Source organism: Setaria viridis, chromosome 7 (assembly GCF_005286985.2).
Source record: "Setaria viridis chromosome 7, Setaria_viridis_v4.0, whole genome shotgun sequence".
Taxonomy (NCBI): Eukaryota; Viridiplantae; Streptophyta; class Magnoliopsida; order Poales; family Poaceae; genus Setaria; species Setaria viridis.
The window spans coordinates 28086821-28106825 of record NC_048269.2 but is presented as its reverse complement, the minus strand read 5'-3'; the positions used below and the strand labels follow the sequence as shown (position 1 = coordinate 28106825).

The following is a 20005-nucleotide window of genomic DNA, read 5'->3' as shown; positions in this document are numbered from 1 at the left end:
GACGGTCACGCTATACCGGCACTAGGAAGGGGTAGGCCGGACTTCCACAGGTCCGTGAGAGGAAGACTTGGTACGTTTGGAGTCAACGCGTGATCGAGGTTCGAACCAAACATTGACTTAGCTTTTCACGGAAAGAACCGTATGATGGCAAAATAGTGAACCTCACTTATGAGTGGAGGTAAGAAGTAGTGGATGGTCATCCTAACTGGCTGGATAGCACCCGTATGGGATGCAACTATCCTGATCCACTGTGGTTGGCTCAGACTCGGAAAGAAGGTTTCATGAACATTTTAAGCGCAGTCCCAGCTAGGGCCTCTAGATCGATGTTGAGGACTCAAATCCACAATTGTCGTGGATAGCGGCCGCCACGTAGGTTAATCCCTGTACGATCGTGGTTGGAGTCAATATTGATTTCCTATGAAAACAGATTGTATGATGACAAATTTGCAAAATAGTGAACCTCATTGATGAGCGCAAACTAGAAGTAGCAGTCCATGGTGAGACTAGTAGGATAGCACCCTTGGATGCCTTTATCTAGGTCCACCGTGGTTGGCCCAGGCTCGAATAGAAGGTTTCACAAGCGATTCAGGTGCTCCCATCTAGATACTCTCGGTGTTGAGGACTCAAATCCACTATTGTAGTGGTTAGAGACCATCACTTAGACCAATTCAAGTGCATTGTATCATGTCACTCTCTCCAATTGTCATGTCCAGGGATGGAGCCAGAGAGGGGCCGGTAGGGGCCATGGCCCCCTATGCTCAAAACTTTTCCATTATACTCCCTCTGTTCCTGTTCCAATTACTATTTGTTCTAAATTTTTTAGGTACATAACTTTTGCTACGTATTTAGACATAACATATATCTAGATTAATAAAGTTTATGTATTTAGAAAAGTCGAAACAAATAGTAATTGGGACGGATGGAGTAGTTCATTAGATTTGCATTGAGATTTTCTCAAATTTATTTAGTCTGGTACCGATTTCTAAGAAACTTGTATGGTATAACTTGCCTGTCCCCCACTAATTTTGACTCTGTTCCTGATCATTTTGTATAATTATAAGTATGATATAGCACACCTGAGCGTAGTATGTTGGTATTATTTCTTATAGAAATCTTAAAATTAATTCTTAGATAAGGTGTATCTATACAATGGCCAAGTGCATGTACACAGTTTTCGTCTTGGATATCAAAGTCTAAATTATATCTCCATAAAGATACAACTTTCCTATCTCCTTTTTAAACTCTACTATGCCATTTCATCTAAAAAAAAATCTTATGTAACACACTGGGAATTTTCCTGTGGATGGGCAGCCGGTGATGGAGGCAAGCTTGTGAAGCGGCGTGATGCGGTGATAGCCTGATAGGCATTGCTGCATTCCCGCAAAGCCTTCGGCAGCAAAGGCCGCGCAGTGCCGTTCCGTCCTGCCAACGTAGGATGGTGGTGGTGGGAAGTGGAGTCAGGGGTGCGGGGCGGAGCCATCGTGGACAAGCCGCTTGAGATTGATCGGATTGCGCGGGGTAAGACGCGTGGAGAAGGCTTGGAGTCTGGAGTAGAGCTGTAGACTCTGTAGAGCCACCTTCGCAATACCGATGCCTCCTCTCATGTGGAAGATTTGTAATGTGTGTTCTATCTCTGTCTTGTCCCTCTATCCGTTTGGTTTGGCTGCCCTCGTCCCTACTCCCTATTGTGTGTGTGTGTGTTTTGACAATATGCAGTGGACGAACTATTTGTCATGTGTCTCGTGCATATTTGTGTGCAGCTCAAAGGTTTTTCCTGTGGACCAGAAACCACACATGGAACAGGTCTTTTAGAAGAACAAATGGACAGCTATGAAAGCACAATTACGATATCACACTTAGGGATACAACTTTTTTTAACCATTCACGAGGGATAAGATACAGTACAACATACTGCGTGGGTCATCCAAACTGTCTGTAAACTGGTGTCCCGGCCTGCTCAGGCCCAACAAGTAGCGCCACCACTCCTTTTCTTCTGATTTTCTAAGCCCATTCCTAACTAGCCAGAAGCTCAGAACACAGCAAACGAGTGACAACATCATCAGAGAAAGCACATACATCCATCTTCGACGAGACCATCGAACTGCCTGCCTCCGGCCGCCGCCGCGCTTGTGAGATCTCTAGAACATCGGGGGCGGCGGGAGGGCGGCAGCGTGGCTCCCGCACCCGCGCGCCTGGTGGCAGAGCTGCCGCAGCCTGGTGGGCACGTACCAGATGGCGAGGCGCGGGTGCGCGGCGAAGACGGCGTCGACGTCGAACCCGTGGCGCGCCGCGATCTCGACGAGCGGCGCGTAGCATGCCTGGCGCCACGCCCCGACGTTCTCGCCGCGGGCCTTGTACGCCCGTCGCAGCGCGTTGGAGGCCTCCTCGTCCAGGCAGTGCAGCGCGTAGCAGTGCACGTAGTGCCGCATCTTGGGCTTGTTGATGTAGCTCGCCCCGCACTTCTTCGCGTACCGGAACACCTGGTTCGTCACCTGCACGACCACGAGCCACCACAAAAACCATCAGTGACAGCTGAGCTGCTCGTGTCGTGTCGCGCGGCGCGGTGGTGCGCTGCGCGCGCAGGCAGCTCACGGATCGAACAAGCTTTGGGCTCGCTGGGTGCGCCTGGCGCGGACGCAGGAGCGCATCGATGAGCCCGTCCGGATGAGGCTCAGAAGCTATCATATCCAATCACCCTGGAATCCGGCCAGGCCAGGGCCGTGCGGCATTCATTTCACTCTCACCGTCTCCGAGCAGCGAGAAGGCACGCACGCCGCGGCGCTGCGCTAGGCCAAAGCAAGGTCACAGTCACATGGCTCGAGTACGTGCGAAACCGGTGGCAGCAGGGCACAGGCCACGGAGTCCGAGAGAGGGGGCGTCCATGTCATGCATGCCCCATCTATCTGACGCGCGCTAGGGCCGGAGCCAGACAAGACAACACAAGCCGCGCAGGCTTTGCCAGCCTACCGATAACTGACACGTCACTCGCTTTTCCAGGTGCTTGCGCATCGACGTGCGTGTGCGTGCCCACCGAAATACTACTACTGCTAATACAAGTACTGAAGTAGGAGTACTTGCGCATCAAGGACTACTGTCTACTGAACTACAGTGACGCAGGATTGCAGGAACTCTGGTCAGGGGGTGATTGGTTACTTAGTAACTCCTAAAATTCATATCACATTAAATATTTGGATGTTAATTAGAAGGACTAAATATGAGTTAATCATAAAACTAATTATACAGATGGAGGCTAATTCACAAGACGAATCTATTAAACCTAATTAATCCATCATTAGCACATATTTACTGTAGCATCATATTGTCAAATCATGCACTAATTAGGCTTAATAAATTCGTCTCGCAAATTAGTCTCCATCTGTACAATTGGTTTTATAATTAGTCTATATTTAATACTCCTAATTAGTTCGATGTGACTGAATTTTAGAAGATGCTAAAGAAGCAAACAACCCCTAGGATTATACTCCTGATCTCCTATTAGTCGAGTGAATAAAACAATTTTAATTTTAGCTTGTTTTTGTGTGGATTTAATTAAGTTTGGCAGATCTACATACAGTGATATGTTTTGAGGCAGGGTCAAAGTTAAGTTGAACATTAGCAACTTCTAGCTTGACAATGATCTTAATATACAAGGATGCTATACTGTTTATCCCACATTCATACTGCTCATGAGGCTGGAACGAAATCTAGGTCACTAGATCTACACGAGCTGGTGTTCGATCTAATGCATGAAATGTTTCTCCGTATAGGTAACGTAATGCGCCTGGTTTGATTTACGTGTGCGTACCTTGGTAGGGGCCTTGTGGCCGCCCAGCTTGGCGATGGACTGCACCTGCAGCAAGAAGACGCGGCACTGCTCGTACAGGTGGAACAGGTAGTCCAGCCCGTTCTTCTTGGCTCGCGCCACCTCGCCGGGCTCCGTCACCACGAACGGGTGCTCCCGCTGCCTCTCCCCGCCGCCGCCGCCGCCGCCGCCACCAGCGGACGACTCGGTCGACTCCGATGCGCAGCCGCCGTCCTCGTCGCCCTCGTCCTCCAGCACGTCCAGCGGCCTCAGCTCCCTCTTCCTCCTCGCCTTCTTGCCCTTCCTCGCTGCACCGCCTTTCTTCGCCTGCTTCTTGCCGGTCACCATCCTCCGGCCGGCCTCGTCGTCCGCCACGCCGCCGCTCGCCGCCGCGTCCCGCTCGTCCGACAGCACTGCTTGCAGCGAATGCATAAGAAAAACCAGCATCACTGACAAGCACGCACAACGACTCAACTAGAATGCACATTCTCTGAAACGGATGACCACTGTTGGCATGCATGCATTGCGATCACATCATCATGGGCCAAAAAATAAACCACAAAAATGGCTAAGAAAACCAGGTGACAAGGGCACAATAAAGATGTGATTGTCATGTATACCTTCTTGTGACGCGGCGTCCAGGGTGCTCCCGGCGTGGAAGCGGCCGCCGAGGGACATGACGCGGCCGCGCTCGGCGCGCAGCGCGGCGCGGAGGCCGAACCGCTCGCCGAGCAGCACGTCCCAGCGGAAGAGCCCCGCGAGCGCGGCCATCATGTCGTCGAGCTCCCGCTCCGTCATGCCCAGGAGCGTGCTCGCCGTGAACCCGAGCTCCGAGATCCGCGCAACCGTCGACGGGCGCACGCCGTACCCGGCCACCAGGTCCTCCAGCTCCCTCGGCGCGCCCACAGGCGGCGCGAGCGGCAGCGACGGCGGTGGTGGCGGCGGGGGCGCGGGCGCTGCGTGCGCCGGGGGCCCGAGGTCCCACCGGAACGGGTGCGCCGCCGAGAAGGCGTCGTTGGGATCCATGCGTGGGTGCAGCGTGCGTGCGACGGTGCAAGAGGCTGGCAACCGGGTGTATCTGCTTGTGCACCTTGGCAGGCTTGGCTTGGCTCGCCGTGCGTTGGAGGCTGTTATATAGAGGCTACTGTTTGCGAGCGTCGCTCTCCGGGCGCGGCCGCGGGCATCCGGTTGACTTGACAAATCCTCACTGGTTTCCTTGCTTTGCTACGCACTGGACTGTAGCTTTTGTGCATGCATTTATGCTGCCGTGTCTGCCGACTGCTCCGAGCGAGCGTGCCCTGCGCTACTGCTGCTATACGACGTGAAAACGACTTGTCCTGTAGAAAGCTGCGTCGTCTCGCGATTTGATAGTCTAGATTCTACGCCCCCCTACATTACGTGCTGGAACATAAAAAGAAGAAACGGCGAGCCTAATAATACACAGCGGCAGCGTGTAGTCCTGTCGAGGCGTACGTGGATGTTCAGGTTGCAAGCCTCGCAAGTCGATTTTCTCGCGCATCGACTGAAATTTGGGATAGGTGCGGACGACGTGGATGTTTTCATGTACGTACTCATGTTTGTTGGATATATCTCTCCGATCTTTTAGAATGAAGTTACTACAACCTCTTTAGGACGGCTTCCTTCAGAACCCATATGACGAGAGCTCTCTCGATGCCTTCGACGGTCTCAGGTGGTCGACGCCCTCAACGAACCCGGCGGCTTCGGGGACCTCGGATCAGCGGGCTCCCGGACCTCGGATCAGCGATCTCCGGGACCTTGGCGGTCTCCGGGACTTTGGGGTAACCATGCCTCAAAGCTTCGGACTCTGATCAGAACACGTGCCCACGCTAATGATCTGTTAATAAGTATACAGATGAAAATTGAACGGTAGATTCTGTAGAGCACCAATTTACCCTTAGTTAACATCGTACACCCAAGGGCAAGACGGTCTCTTGTACTAGGTCATTCCCAACGGGTGACTCCCCAGTTTCCCTCGAGGCTCGGCACTCATCGACTCGACGTAGGATGCCTCACGACTCTGAATGGGGAGAAATCATGTATCTTACATTGATTCCCGGATGCAAGGCCCGTCCATCAGCTAAACGTTCCTCTCTTTGTGTACACTTGACCTTCAAGACGTGTCTTCACCGGGACAGTAACCACATAAACACACGTATTCATGTTTGTTTCCAATAACATTATTGATGCTCTAACATGAGTACCATGTCACGTATAGGCTAGGCAAATTGTATCACGCCACAAACTAGGTTGGTGAAGTCAACCGAGGTCACGAGTGTGGTAAAATATGGCATGAAAAGAAGTCTAGGATACTAGTGAACAAAATAGTGTTTACCAAAATATTAGTCAGAGTGTTTACCAAAATATTTATCTACCGTGTTAGGCATGTTTAATGCTAAGCTAGAAAGGTGGTAGACTTGGACAAAACTCAGTTGACCGAGCCGAGCCGGGCTGGGCCGGGCTGGCCCAGGTTGACAAAAGGTCCGATATGTTTTGGCCCAAGGGCCACACCGAGGGAGCTATATCGAGCTATGTTGGACCACTTGTTATTCTTGGTATAAAAGTTAATGGAATAAATACTTGGACTAGCGAAATTTTTGCATAATGGTATGGTCATCACCTCATTGTACCAACCGTTAATTGTAGTCATGGGTTAGGCTTAGCCCCCTATGTTGAGGCTCAGGCCGAGCTTAGCCAAATTTGCTCAATACCTAAGCATGTGTCTAGTTTATGGGGGCGAGGATTAAATATTAATTGAAAATTAATGATCATTAACACTTTAAAAATTTAGGAAATGGGTAGGTTATAAGGGTAGGTGAAATGTTGCTGCCAATTGGCACAAGTGGATCCACCCCAAAGGATTTGGAGGCTTAAGCCCCCCAAATGAGGACAATAGGATGATCCAGTGTGCACTATGTTCCCTCGCGAGCTCACATTTGCACCATTCTATAAGCAAGTCCATGTGTCTTTGCTGAAGAGGAAGGCGCACCATAAGGAGGAAAACTATAAGAGGAAAGGAAATTATTGAAGACTGCTAGGAGACACTAAAGTCAAAAGATGGGCGATGGAAGCCTTCTAAGTTCTAAGATTAATTCTTTCACATGGCCATGCCGCTAGCAAAAAAAATTGGTGCTAGGTTTATGAAGAAGATCTTGTGGCTAAGGGCCAGAGTTCCCGTGTTTTTCCTGCACTGCAGTTCTACCTGTGATGCGTGGGCCCTGCACTCCGCTGGCCCACGCGACAAAGGAAGAACTACATGTGTCATAACTAGAGGTGACTGAGGAGCTAGCTCGGCTTGTTATGGTTCATTTACTAACAAGCTAGCTCGAGCTCGGCTTGTTAAGGCTAATGACCTAAAATTCAAGTTTGGCTTGGTTTTCGGCTCGTTTGGCTAACAAGATGACAATCCTTCAACATTAATATTTAGATGAAATTCGATATTAAATAATATGTCATAACATAAACGTTGGTAGACTCAAACTACACTTAACTAGTACTTAGATTTGACCACAAGTTGAATGAAAATTTTATTTCAATTAAATAACAATAATGTTATTATATTGATAAAATATAAGTTTGGCATTGTCAAATTTGTCAAGACTAATAAGCTAATAGAACAGCCCACGAGCGGTTTGCGAGCTATCTCATTAAGAAAACGGGCTAAAATCAAGGCATCCATTTGTTTAGGAGGTCAGAGCCGAGCTGAATCAAACCTATGAAGTAGCTGAACTGCCTCACGAACGAAGCTTTTTGTTTGCCAGCTTAATCATAACTACACCCGATCCCTACAATGTATCAACGAAAGTGGCTCTTTTTTTATAGGTAATATGTAGTCTTTTTCTCCATCTCCCTAATTGTTGTTGCAACGGTCATTTTTTATAGATGTGGAAATTATATCAACAAACCATATTTTATAGTGCTTCCGTAACGAAATATTTCACGGTTAACTTTTGGTCATGATGTTTGACTATTTATCTTATTCAAAAAACTTATTTTGTTTATGGCTTACTTTATCAAAAAATACTTTAAATATGATTTATATTTTTTTTGTATTTGCATTAATTGTTTTTGATAGGATGAATGGTCAAACGTGGTGAGAAAAAGATCAACGGTGATAAATATTTTGAATTGGTGGGAATATTTTTCAAGTTCATTTCCGGGTACTGGACGGGAGAGAAAAGGAAGTGCGCATTCCTGCTTCGCGAGAGGAAAAGAAGGGAGACAAAAATGCTGAACAAGAAGCGAAAACGGAGTTATTGGATCGATCATTGGAGGGTATCCGGTAAAATGCAGTAGAGGGCACCCGCAATGCGTGCACGGACAAATGCAAGCACACTAAACTGATGCAGGTGCTCCCCAGGCTTTTCTGCCTCCCCCGCGCACCAGCATGGCAGCATGCAAGCGCAATGCTTGACAGGCCACTGGTACGCTGCCGAGTAGTACTCTCCCACTACGCAGTACGCACCACCATTGTCAGGAGGCAGGAGCCCGGACAGTGCAATTTGACTGGTTCCCTAGAGAGGAAAAACGTCTCGAACTTTGGCATTGAGTTAATAAGATGATTAGCACGATGGACCACTCAAAGGCCGTGGCTCCCGGTCCTTAACCGCGATCAAACCAGGTCCCCCCCCCCCCCCTCCTCTCTCTCTCTCTCCTCTCAAACAGTTCGTGTGCGTGAGCAAATTTTGTCCACGTACTGGCAGGGAGCCAATGCAAAGCCAGCATGTCTACCTGCTCCGGCACGAGCACGACGTGTACTTTCACTCACATCGGCAGAGCACGTACTCAAGGGCACCTGCGGCGTGGCTGACCAAGGGTCCAAGGGGCAGCATGGCCCCTAAGTATCATTCTCCACTTGAATCGAGCGTGTCTGCATGGGATCACTTGTTGGCTGGACGTGATCGGCCGATCCAATCAACTGGGTGTGCCCGTGGCAAAGGCGCAAGGCTATGGAGCGTAGCCGTGCGGTGTGGATGTGGATGCTGGCTGAGCTCAGCGCATGGCACAGCGGGTGAAAGGAAAAGGAACCGGAGGGATTGTTCCCTCGGTCACTCACGCGTGCGTGGGAATCAGCAGTTTACTTCATCGTTGGAATAGTAGCCTAAAGGCTGTAGTACCTATCTCAGTGCCTCTGGCTCTCTGGCACACGACGCCATTTCTTCAGGAGCAGTGGGGAACTGTAGGGCCCTGTAGGAAGCTCCACGATTTACCTCTCCTTGACAGTTGACACCACGATCAGTACCCGTATTTGCTTTAGGCTTTTTTTTTTTTTCTGAGACGAAGTGCGAGATAAGCACGTGAAATCGCTTCCACCCTCTCCATACGGGCACGTCACTGTCTCATGAAAGCTAAAGCTGGGGGCGCTCAGTCAGGGCTCTCTAGTCTCCACCGCGCCGGGAATCTTTGACCACGTGCAATTGGCACAGAGAGATCAGATATTCTCAGCGATGCGCTCAGAAAGCCAGGAACCGCAGGAGCATGACCAATCGACACTAAACCACAGTGGTACTGACACTGTGCACAGTAGATTGTTAGAAGCATGGAAAATATATAGGGTGCTAAAGTTTAGCAACCGACACTAGATGTTTGATACTAATTAGGAGTATGAAACATAGGGTAATTATAAAATTAATTGTACAGATGGAGTCTAATTCGCGAGATAAATTTATTAAACCTAATTAGTTCAAGATTTGATAATGTGATGCTACAGTAACCATGTGCTAACAATGGATTAATTAGACTTAATAGATTCATCTCGCAAATTAGACTCCATCTGTGCACTTAGCTTTTTAATTAGCTCATGCTTAGTTCTTCTAATTACATCCGAACATCCGATGTGACACTGCTAAAGTTTAGCATATAGTATCCAAACACCTTCGTAGTGGTAGCTATACATACTCTGATGTTTGCTAGATTACCACAAAATGTGACGTGAAAATTTCAACTTGGGATCGGATCGGTCCGGCTAGAAACTTCGCTCCATTTTTGCTTTGCTCCTGCTTGTTCCGTCATCCAAGCCGAGCCACCCAAACTGACCGGACCGCCGGCCGCAACCACAACCAGTTCAGTAGCTCACCATACCGGCTCGGTCCCGGCCGTTCTGGCTGTCAGCCACCGGACCGCGCACCCTCCAGGCCTCTACGGACGACGGCTGCAACCACCGGAGCACTGCCGGGCTCCGGCGAGGCCTGCTGCATACCACTCTTGCCACCCTACTGGGCTGAAATCAGCCGGTGTATATAGAAGAGTGCACCCACCACGGCCCACAAACGCACAGGTGTGGAGGAGTGCCTGGTGCTTGGTGGCGCATCAGCTGAATTGTTCGCCGGATGAGTCAGAGGACGTGAGGACACTTCCGCAGACCGCAGTTCCGCTTGCCGCCGATACCAACCAAGCAAGCAACGACCCGAAACAATGTCTGCAGCTTCCTGTCCTACAGCGTTAAGGACTCCAAACAATCCAGCTAAATGCTGTGCTGCCAACAACTTAAATATGAAGCTGGTTTGAAGGCCTCGCGCGTTTACCGAAGGCGCCGAACTGAAACACACGACTAATTGGTTTACGATCCAGAAAAACAAGCTAAAAATCAGGCAGAACTGAAAGCTTATCTGCTCAGACGATCATTATGGAAGCAGCCGAACACTTGACTAATTGCTCCAAGCTCCAGAAAAAATTAATACAGGAAAGAGCGACAGACAGTATGAAATAACACCTAGAGAAGATTTGAGCATTAGCATGGCACAAGGCACCGCTTATGGTATCAGGGTCAGCTAATGCGTTCTGCTCGTGATAACTGAAAATAGGGCGCACAGTATCACCGAGAAAGATGAACGCAGGCAACCGAACAAACTGATCAAGGGAACAAAACAGTGTATGGAAATTCCACCTGGCAGGAGGAATTTAAGATGACCAAGTGCTTAAAACTCCATTCCAGATTCCAAACGGATGCAGTAGTAACATTGAGGTCTCTCACGGCATAACTACTAAAGCAAGACAAAAATAGGAGGAACCACATTGTTTGGTGAGGTACATAAACAGCATAAGGAACAAAACACCACTTCAGTACCATCTGATGATGATCTCCTTAGATGTCTAGCCTGCATAGACAATGAACGCATTGGTTAGATGTGTGTAGAGGATTTCTTCATAATGCAAGCCGAAGGAATGTCACTGTGACAATCTTCCTCAATACATTATACTAGAAAAAAAGTTAAGGGCTGGAAATAATCCAATCATTCATGTGCCATACAAACAGGGCAAAGTTACTTCAGTGATGAAAATAAACCATTATGACATAAAAAATGTCCCCACTGCCAGAGAAGCTACATCATTTCATTCCACTGTTCATAAACAGTAACAACTTCAGAGAAACAAACATCCTTACAAAACCGATAACAAAGGGAAAGGGGTGAAGTAGAATTGGCCATCCCCACTTCCAAAAGGCAAGATTCAGCGTATGATTTATTGAAAACAGAATCCATCGCAGCATACTGAAGCAGACAACTATGCATCACCACAAGAAACAACGCAGCGGACCAACAAACATCCTAGAAGACAGAATAGATGGTTGAACTAGAATGACCATCCAGACTTCCTAAATGACACATGCCAACATACAACATAAGATTGTCTTGAGAAAAGAATCCATCACAGCATATCGAGACAGACAATTATACATGACAAGAACCAATGGGCCACGTTAAATTTTCCAACTTGGACTGAAAAAATAATCACAACATAATACTGCAGACTAAACATACATCAATACTGAATTTGGCTTTAACAAAGCATACTGAAACAAATCATACAGCCAAACATGAACACAATAACACTAGTGCTGGTCTCATGTAAGTTTCAGAAATCGAGCCAAACAATGCAAGTAATAGCATGATAACAAGAAGAGCTGACGTATCTCACCATTAGGCGGAGGGGATTTCGACCTCGCTGTCATCGATCTCCTGTTGAAGATCCTTGGGGTCCTTGCCGTCGACGGTGCAGCCGACGCTGACGCAGGTCCCGAGAATCTCCTTGACGGTGCCGGCCAACTCCTTGGCCATGGACCTGGACCTCATGGTCCTGGCGATCTCGATGACGTCGTCGAGGGAGATGTTGCCACTGTGCTTGATGTTCTTGACCTTCTTCCTGTCCCTCTCGGGCTCTTTAAGCGCCTTAATGACGAGCGCCGCGGCGGAGGGCACGACGGAGACCTTGGCCTGGCGGTTCTGGACGGTGAGCTTGACGGTGACACGGAGGCCCTTCCAGTCCTTGGCGGTCTCCTTGGCGATGTCCTCGCCGATCTTCTTCGGGGAGAGACCGAGCGGGCCGATCTTGGGGGCCAGCGACGACGCCGCGCCCACCTCGCCGCCCGTCACGCGGACGAAGACCTCCACCACCTGAGAGGGGTCCAACTTGGGCGGCATGGCTGCTGCTTGCTCGAGCTAGGGGAGGCGGCGGCGGGGTGCGGGTAGGGTTTGGGAGCCTGAGGACTGGCGGCGGCTTAGGGTTTCGACACCGCAGCGTTATATAGCTGCTCAGTTTCGTCTCGCGGTGCGCGTAATGGTTTTGGGCCTTTTCGGGCACTTAGGAGGCCCACTTAAAGCCCAGTTCATTCAGGGCAGCACAAACACCTGTGTGGACCCATTTTGCTTTGATCTTTGGGCCATGGAGTTGATTCGGTATTGCCCAGATGGCGGTGATCGGGCCGTATCTTCTCGACCGAATGCTTCACTTCTGCAACCTGCTTGAACAACAAGTCCACGGGCTAAAGACGTGGAAACATAGGTTTGGGCCACGAGAAGTTTGGATCCGAGACGATAAGACAAATCACGTACCGTGTCAACAACAAAAAAGGGATCCAAACCCTTTCAAAGCGATCCAAACCCTTTCAAAGCCAGCCCCCCCACCCCCCCCCCCCCCAACCCCCCAAAGAAAAGGGTAACATCCACATCAACGAGATGGAATGGTTCAAACGTGTGTCGACCTCACACCTCCCTCCCAAGGAAAACGAAAATCTCGCACGACCGGATCACCCTTCCGATTCCGACGCGTCGGTCGTGGCCGGCGCGGGCCGCGCTCTTTGACGTGCCGCGTGCGCCGCGCGTTGGCAGTCTCGGACTACCGGTCAAAAATTCTATCGCAGCCGCGGGTCTTTTTCGTCGCAGCGATTCAAAGCGGGGACGAGATCACGACGTTTCCCGACCGGCGAAGGGTGACAAGTCACGCGTGCATGGCCCGATGCTTATCTTATCTCTCGTTCCCGATCGGAGGCTACGCGCCAGTGGCGCCACCATGCATCGTGCTGGAGGTATCATCTCCCTATGCTATGCTTCGCTCCAAACAGCGCGTGGAAAGGGGCGAGGGCATCCTCGGCCGAGTCGTGTCCGTGGCACGGCGCTGCACGGCACGGCTCGCGCAAGTTGTCGTGGGACAAGTGCGCCAGAAATTCCAGCGAAGGAATCACGTCGCATAAATGTCGTTGTGCCGTGCGTTACGAAAACATGGCGTAGATGCATACGGATATTGAAGGGTTTTTTTCTTCTTTGCAATAAATACCTCATCCAGGTTATTTATTTTCTTCATCTTCAATCGTTCCCCTTTTTTTTCCCGGGGTAATGCGCCTAGTCTAGTCTTTACTGTACGTACGTCTGTCCCACCACGCTGTTCATTGCTTTCACCAACGCCTCTGGCAAACCAATAATACGCGGCTCCGCAGACACCACAGCACCTCATTCTTCTCGTCTTCTAAAGTTGAGCGCTCGCAATTCATACGTACAATTGCCCTGGAATCCATGCACTAGATTTTGGCCCCGTTGCACTTGCACCGACCACGCGTTTGGTTGCTTGAGCTGTCCGAGTCCATCGAATCTTCGGATGCTAATTAAAATGATTAAATATGAGTTAATTATAAAACTAATTGTACAGATGGAAGCTAAACGGCGAAACAAATCTATTAATTAATCCATCATTAGCAAATGGTTACGTAGCAGCACATTGTCAAATCATGGACTAATTAGGTTTAATAGATTCGTCTCGCCGTTTAGCCTCCATCTGTGTAATGAGTTTGGTAAATAGTCTATATTTAATATTTCTAATCAGTATTTAAACACTCGATGGGATAGGTGCTAAAGTTTAGGGATGGGAACAAAACACCCCCTAAATTCCCCTACATTAGAGCAACTCCAAGAGGCGGCTAATCTTACCCCCAATACTTTTTTAGGAAAAAAGGAGAAAAAACAAACTTCAACAATCCACCAAACCTTCCCAATTTTTTAGCAACGCTAAAAAACAACCTACCACCGCGTATATTTTAGCGTTGACTTTCCTCCCCCAATCCTGATTCCCGCATGCTCGCGCGTCCCTTCTGATGGGCTCAATACGATGACGTGGTCTGTTTTAAAAATATTATGAGCTATTTATTAGCGATTTGCTGTGGATTCGTATGTTTTGGGGAAATTCTTTTTGAAAAAATCTTAATACATAATTTTGGGAAGAATTTTTTGAAGTAATCTTGAAGTCGCTCTCAGCGTACACCTACGTACGCCGCAGTGGTTGGTTTCCAATCGCATCGATCTGACCCATGAGGCCATGATTCATCGCGCTCGGACGGCGAGATTCTATCCCAGCAGACTGCAGTGTATACAGCAAGTAGCGACCGCTCCGAGTAGCCGGATGGCCAGGGCGCACCCCGTACAAGCCGCATCAGGTTCCGGGCGGCGGTGGCACTCGAGGACGGCGCGATGCCATTGCCGTCCCATCATCCCATGCCGCGGGAACGCGACGTGTCGAGCGCCCGCCCGCGCAACCCAACAACCGAGCCGGGCGGTATCTCTGCGCTATCCCGAGCGTACACACTTAACCCTGAAGAAGCCCGGGGCATGGAGGTAGCCATAGGATGGGTCAGCGATGGCATCTCGCAACGGCACGGATGACGCGAGATGCCTCGCGACGCGGCTGCAGCGGCCGGCGCCCTGGCCGCGCCGTGTGTCATCTACGCGGCGTGCATGGCGTTGGGGCGACGGTTTCGGACACGACGAGGGATGGCTACCTCATGGCTGCAGCCGTGTGCCTACGTCCGTCACGTGACTTGTTACTTTACGTGTCTCCGGCACGGTGCTTAACTGCTTATCCAGTGGATAGATAGCATCTGGCATGGGACGTGCCTTCCGGAACGGCTGCTGCAGGTAGCCCTGACGTCGCCGGCAGAACACTGGCCTGCAGCGTGTGCGGGCTGCTGCAGACGCTTCCTTTGCCGTTCCGGCATCCATCTCCTTCCTTCACCAGCGCGATAATTGCCTGCCACGATTCAGGATCGATCGCCGCAAGATGTTGTGGACTCTGGAGTCAACGAAAATACAGTAAACGGCAGAGGGGGCAAGTCACTGAAATCTTGAAAATTGACTGGACAGTTAACACCTCTGTCAGTCACCTAACCCGCGCTTCGTTGTCAGCCTGATCCACTACTCCCACGCACACGATGACGGCACGTGCGGGCTGACGTGGAAGGGACTTGCCGCGGGGAGATGGGTTTGGTCGGCGGCGCTGCATCAGCATCTCAGGGCGGGCATATTCTCTGATGATGCGCCCCGCTAAACTACTCGTCCCGGTACAGTCCGGAGTACTGCCCCCACCAGGTAGCGCAGTGCCGCGAAGGCGCGAAAGAGGAGACGAGATCCGGCGGCTCATTGGCTCATTGGTCATGGCCTGTTTGCTTCTTTAATAATATGCCGGATTCTCATAGGTTTGGGCTAATGGTGGCAGCCGTACACGCGTTGTCTTTTATGTTTTGTTTAGGTAGCGTTTGGGAGTATTAAATGTAGACTATTTACAAAATCCATTACACATATAGAGGCTAAACGGCGAGATAAATCTATTAAGCATAATTAATTCATCACTAGCAAATGTTTACTGTAGCAACACATTGTCAAATCATGAACTAATTAGATTTAATAGATCCGTATCACCGTTTAGCCTCCACTTATGTAATGGGTTTTGTAAACAGGCTATATTTAATACTTCTAATTAGTATCTGAATATTCGATGTGACGGGTGCTAAAAATAAGTAAGAGTAACCAAACCAGGCCTATTAGTTTGTGTTGATCAAGATCTGACCTCCTCCTTTTCCGAAGAAAGAAAAGGTACTGCACTTGTAATAGCTTATGAATGATATGGATTATGGAAACGGGGTAAAAAGGAACTGAAGCCGAATGGTTGTTGGTTTTCTTTTCACTCCCGTTCTTTTCTGACCGCATGGCATCCCTCATCATGCTACTGGGAAGTTAGCACAGTATCATAGCTGAAAACGGTGGATAAGGGAATTGGGAAGTTTGACTCTTGCTGATCGAAATTTCCGCCCCCCATGCGAAGAACTTGATGCAGTATCTCTCCCTCGGCGTCCTATGGTCAAACCATCCACCGTCCATTCCCCTGTCACGGATTGAATAATGTAAATTCCTGAAGTAAGCCATTATTAGACAAACAAATGCTCCGTTACGTCTGCCATTCCAGCCTGCACGACCGGGGATAGCCGAGCTGTTATTTTTCTACGCACACTTGCCACCAAAGAAATGCAAGCACGGAAAGCGCCATTTCCCAGGGGATGAAAACCACACAACAATAGCATACTCTACGAGCAGCAACACACCTTTGACAGCTTGACGTTAACGCAATGATCGGACGGTCCAGCGTTGGAGGGGAGGTCCCAAGATGCCGTCTCCCTCCGGACAGCGATGCCGCTGGCCGTTGGTACAATGGTAGGTATTGCGACGCACAGCTGGCTGTCCCAATCGCAGTGAACACCAACGGTTGCCGTCAAGCAATCCCCGTTCCGTCTGCTTTTTGTCTATGCCGCCGCGGTATAGTATAGCAGTAGCAGGCGCTGTACGGTGGTGCGGCGGCACCGGGCATGCCGGTGCCTTCAGCCTGCCGGCCCCCCGGGGCCCGGAGCGCTATAAAACGGGGGGCAGCCGGAGGAGTGCAAAGGAATTGAAAACCCACCACTCCCTTTGGACTTCTTCCCCCAATCTCGCAGTCGCAGCACAGGACTGTTCGTCCGTCCGGCGATTCATCTTCTGCGCTCCCTTCCCTCCCGAACGGTCGGTCCTTGCATGGCAGCAGCGGCAAGCTCCAAGGGGCGGGCGATCGCTGGAAGCTTCGTCAGCCGCGTCCTGGCCGGCAAGGCCGCCGCCTCCCCGAGGTACATGACGAACGACGGCCACCTGGCATGCCCGCTTGCGGTTATTGTCGTGTGATTTATTTTCGCCTAGTTCTTGTAGGCGATTGTTCTTGCTAAGCTCGCCCAAGATCTTGTTGTTGCAGAGAGATTTGTTTTTAGGCCTCCTAGCTTTGCTTAGTGTTGCTTGCAGCTTTTCCTCCGACAAGGGAGTAGGAGTATTTCTGTAGGCGAGTGTTCTTGTTAAGTTCGTCCATGATCTTGTTGTAGCAGAGAGATGTGCTTTTTAGGCCATCCTTTAGATTTGCTTTCGGGCTTTCGGTGCTTTGCATAGCGTTCCCTGCAGCTTTTCTTCCGACATGGTAGTACGAATGTTTAGCTTTTGTGGTTAACCACTGATTCAGCAGATAATCTTGTATTCTGTCGATTTATTATGCGATTACATGTCTAGACGTTACTGCTAAACTTGAAGGATCGTCTTCTTACATGATCTAGATACGGCAATCCTCTGCGTTGGGAACATCGCCCAGCTGTTTAGTGATCATCTGACCGTGTGAGAACACAATAGGCAAGAGCACCTGGAAACTGGAAGGCTGGCACTTCACCTAATCATCTTGCACGCTCGAACTAGCAGACTCCCGATCGATCAAGTGAGATCCACGGAGATATTTTTACTGCCCAGTTCAGTCCATCAAAATCCGCAAAAAAACTCTTGCCTCTGCTAGGGAGGAAAAGGCAAGGCCCCACACTGACCACACTCCACTCCAGCTCCAGGCGCACCCACACAAAGAAGATGAGAAGCAGCAGTGGCGACACAGCCACGCACACAGGATGTGTACACCAAGCCGCGCCCAACGCTTCACTTTCGGAAAAGTTCTCGGTGGCGAATTGGAGATAGAGATGGATAGATGAGTCTGGTGCGCGGTAGTTGTCGGTTGTCGCTCCACCCGCCATCCGTCGCTCAGGTTTCCACCCGAAGGTTTCTTTCTCTTGGTTTCCACTCAAAGGTTTCTTTCTCTTGAGGTCTGAGGCAGAAGTGGGTCTCCGTCTGGCGGTGGGGCCCGAGAACCAGAAGCCCGGACGTCCGGCGGGCCCATCCTTTCGCGTCCGGCCCGTACGATTCCCTTTCGATCCCATCATCGCTGGATTTGCTGTGGGCTGTTCTGCACAGGGCCGACGACCGGATCGGGGCCGTCCGTTGCCGGGGCCTTCTGCTAGGTGACAAGCCCATCGGACGGTGCAGGGTGACCGGGGCGTGGTGCGGTACGGATGGGACTCGATCCGGTCCCGCCTCGCTCTTATCCGCACCCACCGAACAGCGAGCTGCTTCGGCCGTCGTGTCGTGCCCTCGCCTTCTCTCGCTCGCTCGCGTATCCTCTTCACGGCCCGCCCATGTGCACGCGCGCGCGCGCCCGTGCGTGGAGCGGTGGAGGTGGAGGCGGAGGCGGGGGCACGTGCGCCATCGCCATGGGCTGGTGTGCCGCTTCGTGTTTGCTAAGGGTTTTTTTAAAAGAGTTTGCTAAGGTTTTGGCATGCAACGCCTCGTGCGTCTTCAAAATTTCTTGCGAACATGAAACAAGTGCTAGCAGTAACCTTGATTCAGGAGAACTTGAACCTGTCGCACGGTGCGCACAATGCAGCGAACGAGATCAGTCTGCCTTGGTATCGGGATCCCGGGGTTGTCCTGGTTTCTGTCGTTGTTTTGTCGTGACATGTCCTGGGATTGTGGTATCATCGTTGCTTGCAGAACGATTATTCATTCATCGGATCTTAAGCACTCTTGTTAAAACCATGTTTGTCACAAGGATCGTCAGACACTCGTTTGCTCGTCCACCATTCTGAGTTCTGACTGGATGCGACCTTGTGCAGGAGGGCCGTGCACGCCTCGGCGTACGACAAGAACCTGGAGGACCAGGTGCGCCCGGCGTTCGTGCCGGACGATGTGATCGGCGGCGCCGCCAACCCCGACAAGTACTGGGGCCCCCACCCCAAGACCGGCGTGTTCGGCCCCGCGGCGGTGGACGCCAACAAGGCCGCCGGCGCGCCGGACGCCGCCGCGAATGGTGCGGGCTCGGTGCTGGACCAGAAGGTGTGGTTCCGCCCCCTTGAGGACGTCGAGAAGCCGCCCCCCGCCGCCTGAGGCCGGCCGTCAGCCCACTGCCGATAAGTTTGTGAGAGCCCGGCACTGATACTCCTATCACTCTGCTCCGCTGGGCTCCCTTGCTTATCGACCGATATAATACTGCTTGGAAGTAGTAGTGTGGCTGTGCTAATACTGGGTTTATGGTAGTAGTATCAGGCATGGCGTGCATCAGGACTGGTAGTAGCTGTAGTAGCAACGTGATGCTCGTGCCCGTGCCTGTAATAAGAGCAAGCAGGAGATGCGCGCATGTCCTGCTTGTGGGTGTGATGTACCTGCGTCCTTTATCCGTGTTATATAAGTGTTCGGGTCACTGGTTTGCGCATGTTTCATGTCCTTGATGCCCTTCAATTATGGTTGGTTTCGTTTTGGTTTGAAATCAAATCAGTCCGCATCAGGAATTCAGAGTAGAGGGCGACATGAATCCAATCGGTGATTGTTTAGCAATCGGTAACCACGCTTGTCACGTGATTACGGCTGAATTGGAGTGGGCGAGTGGCTGGTGCTGTATCGACGTGTTTAACGTTACGATGAGTTCGTCGCCTGCCCTGCCTCTTCGGGATTGAATATTTTCGTGGCAGTGAGGTTTTTGGTCAATTGAGCATGCTATATTGACATTTCTTCAAAGCTTTTCGAATCTGACATTAGGTTTGTAAGTATGTTATGATCTTGCTAATCTATGACATGAATTCTTTTTCTGATCTGCCCTTTTTTTTCGGAGCAAGGATCTGCTTTTGTTAATCTGCACGTTTGGTAGGTTTGTTCCACCAAACTCAACCACGAACACAGATGGTTTCATTCGACGGCGTGTTGGTGCTGCCTGGAACGGAGCGCGCAAATGTGGGTTGGTGTTGCCTGTGGATGTGATACACTAGTG

General features: G+C 50.4%; 3 protein-coding genes across 3 annotated transcripts; 1 reads left to right on the top strand and 2 right to left on the bottom strand.

The window, feature by feature from the left end:
- Positions 1–1821: 1821 nt before the first annotated feature.
- On the bottom strand, positions 1822–5049 carry LOC117865650 (probable transcription factor FL). Its single transcript, XM_034749881.2, has 3 exons — positions 4423–5049; positions 3806–4215; positions 1822–2492 (listed from the first exon to the last, which is right to left on the bottom strand). The coding sequence occupies exons 1-3, from the start codon at positions 4826–4828 to the stop codon at positions 2139–2141; spliced, it is 1170 nt and encodes a 389-aa protein (XP_034605772.1). The 5' UTR covers positions 4829–5049; the 3' UTR covers positions 1822–2138.
- Positions 5050–10726: 5677 nt separating this feature from the next.
- LOC117865482 (large ribosomal subunit protein uL11z) lies at positions 10727–12330 on the bottom strand. The gene is made up of 2 exons (XM_034749694.2): positions 11738–12330; positions 10727–10917 (listed from the first exon to the last, which is right to left on the bottom strand). Exon 1 carries the CDS (start codon positions 12238–12240, stop codon positions 11740–11742), a length of 501 nt encoding a protein of 166 aa, XP_034605585.1. The 5' UTR covers positions 12241–12330; the 3' UTR covers positions 10727–10917; positions 11738–11739.
- Positions 12331–16702: 4372 nt separating this feature from the next.
- On the top strand, positions 16703–19453 carry LOC117862457 (late embryogenesis abundant protein At5g17165). The gene is made up of 2 exons (XM_034745937.2): positions 16703–17012; positions 18858–19453. Exons 1-2 carry the CDS (start codon positions 16924–16926, stop codon positions 19126–19128), a joined length of 360 nt encoding a protein of 119 aa, XP_034601828.1. The 5' UTR covers positions 16703–16923; the 3' UTR covers positions 19129–19453.
- The last annotated feature ends 552 nt before the right edge of the window (positions 19454–20005 follow it).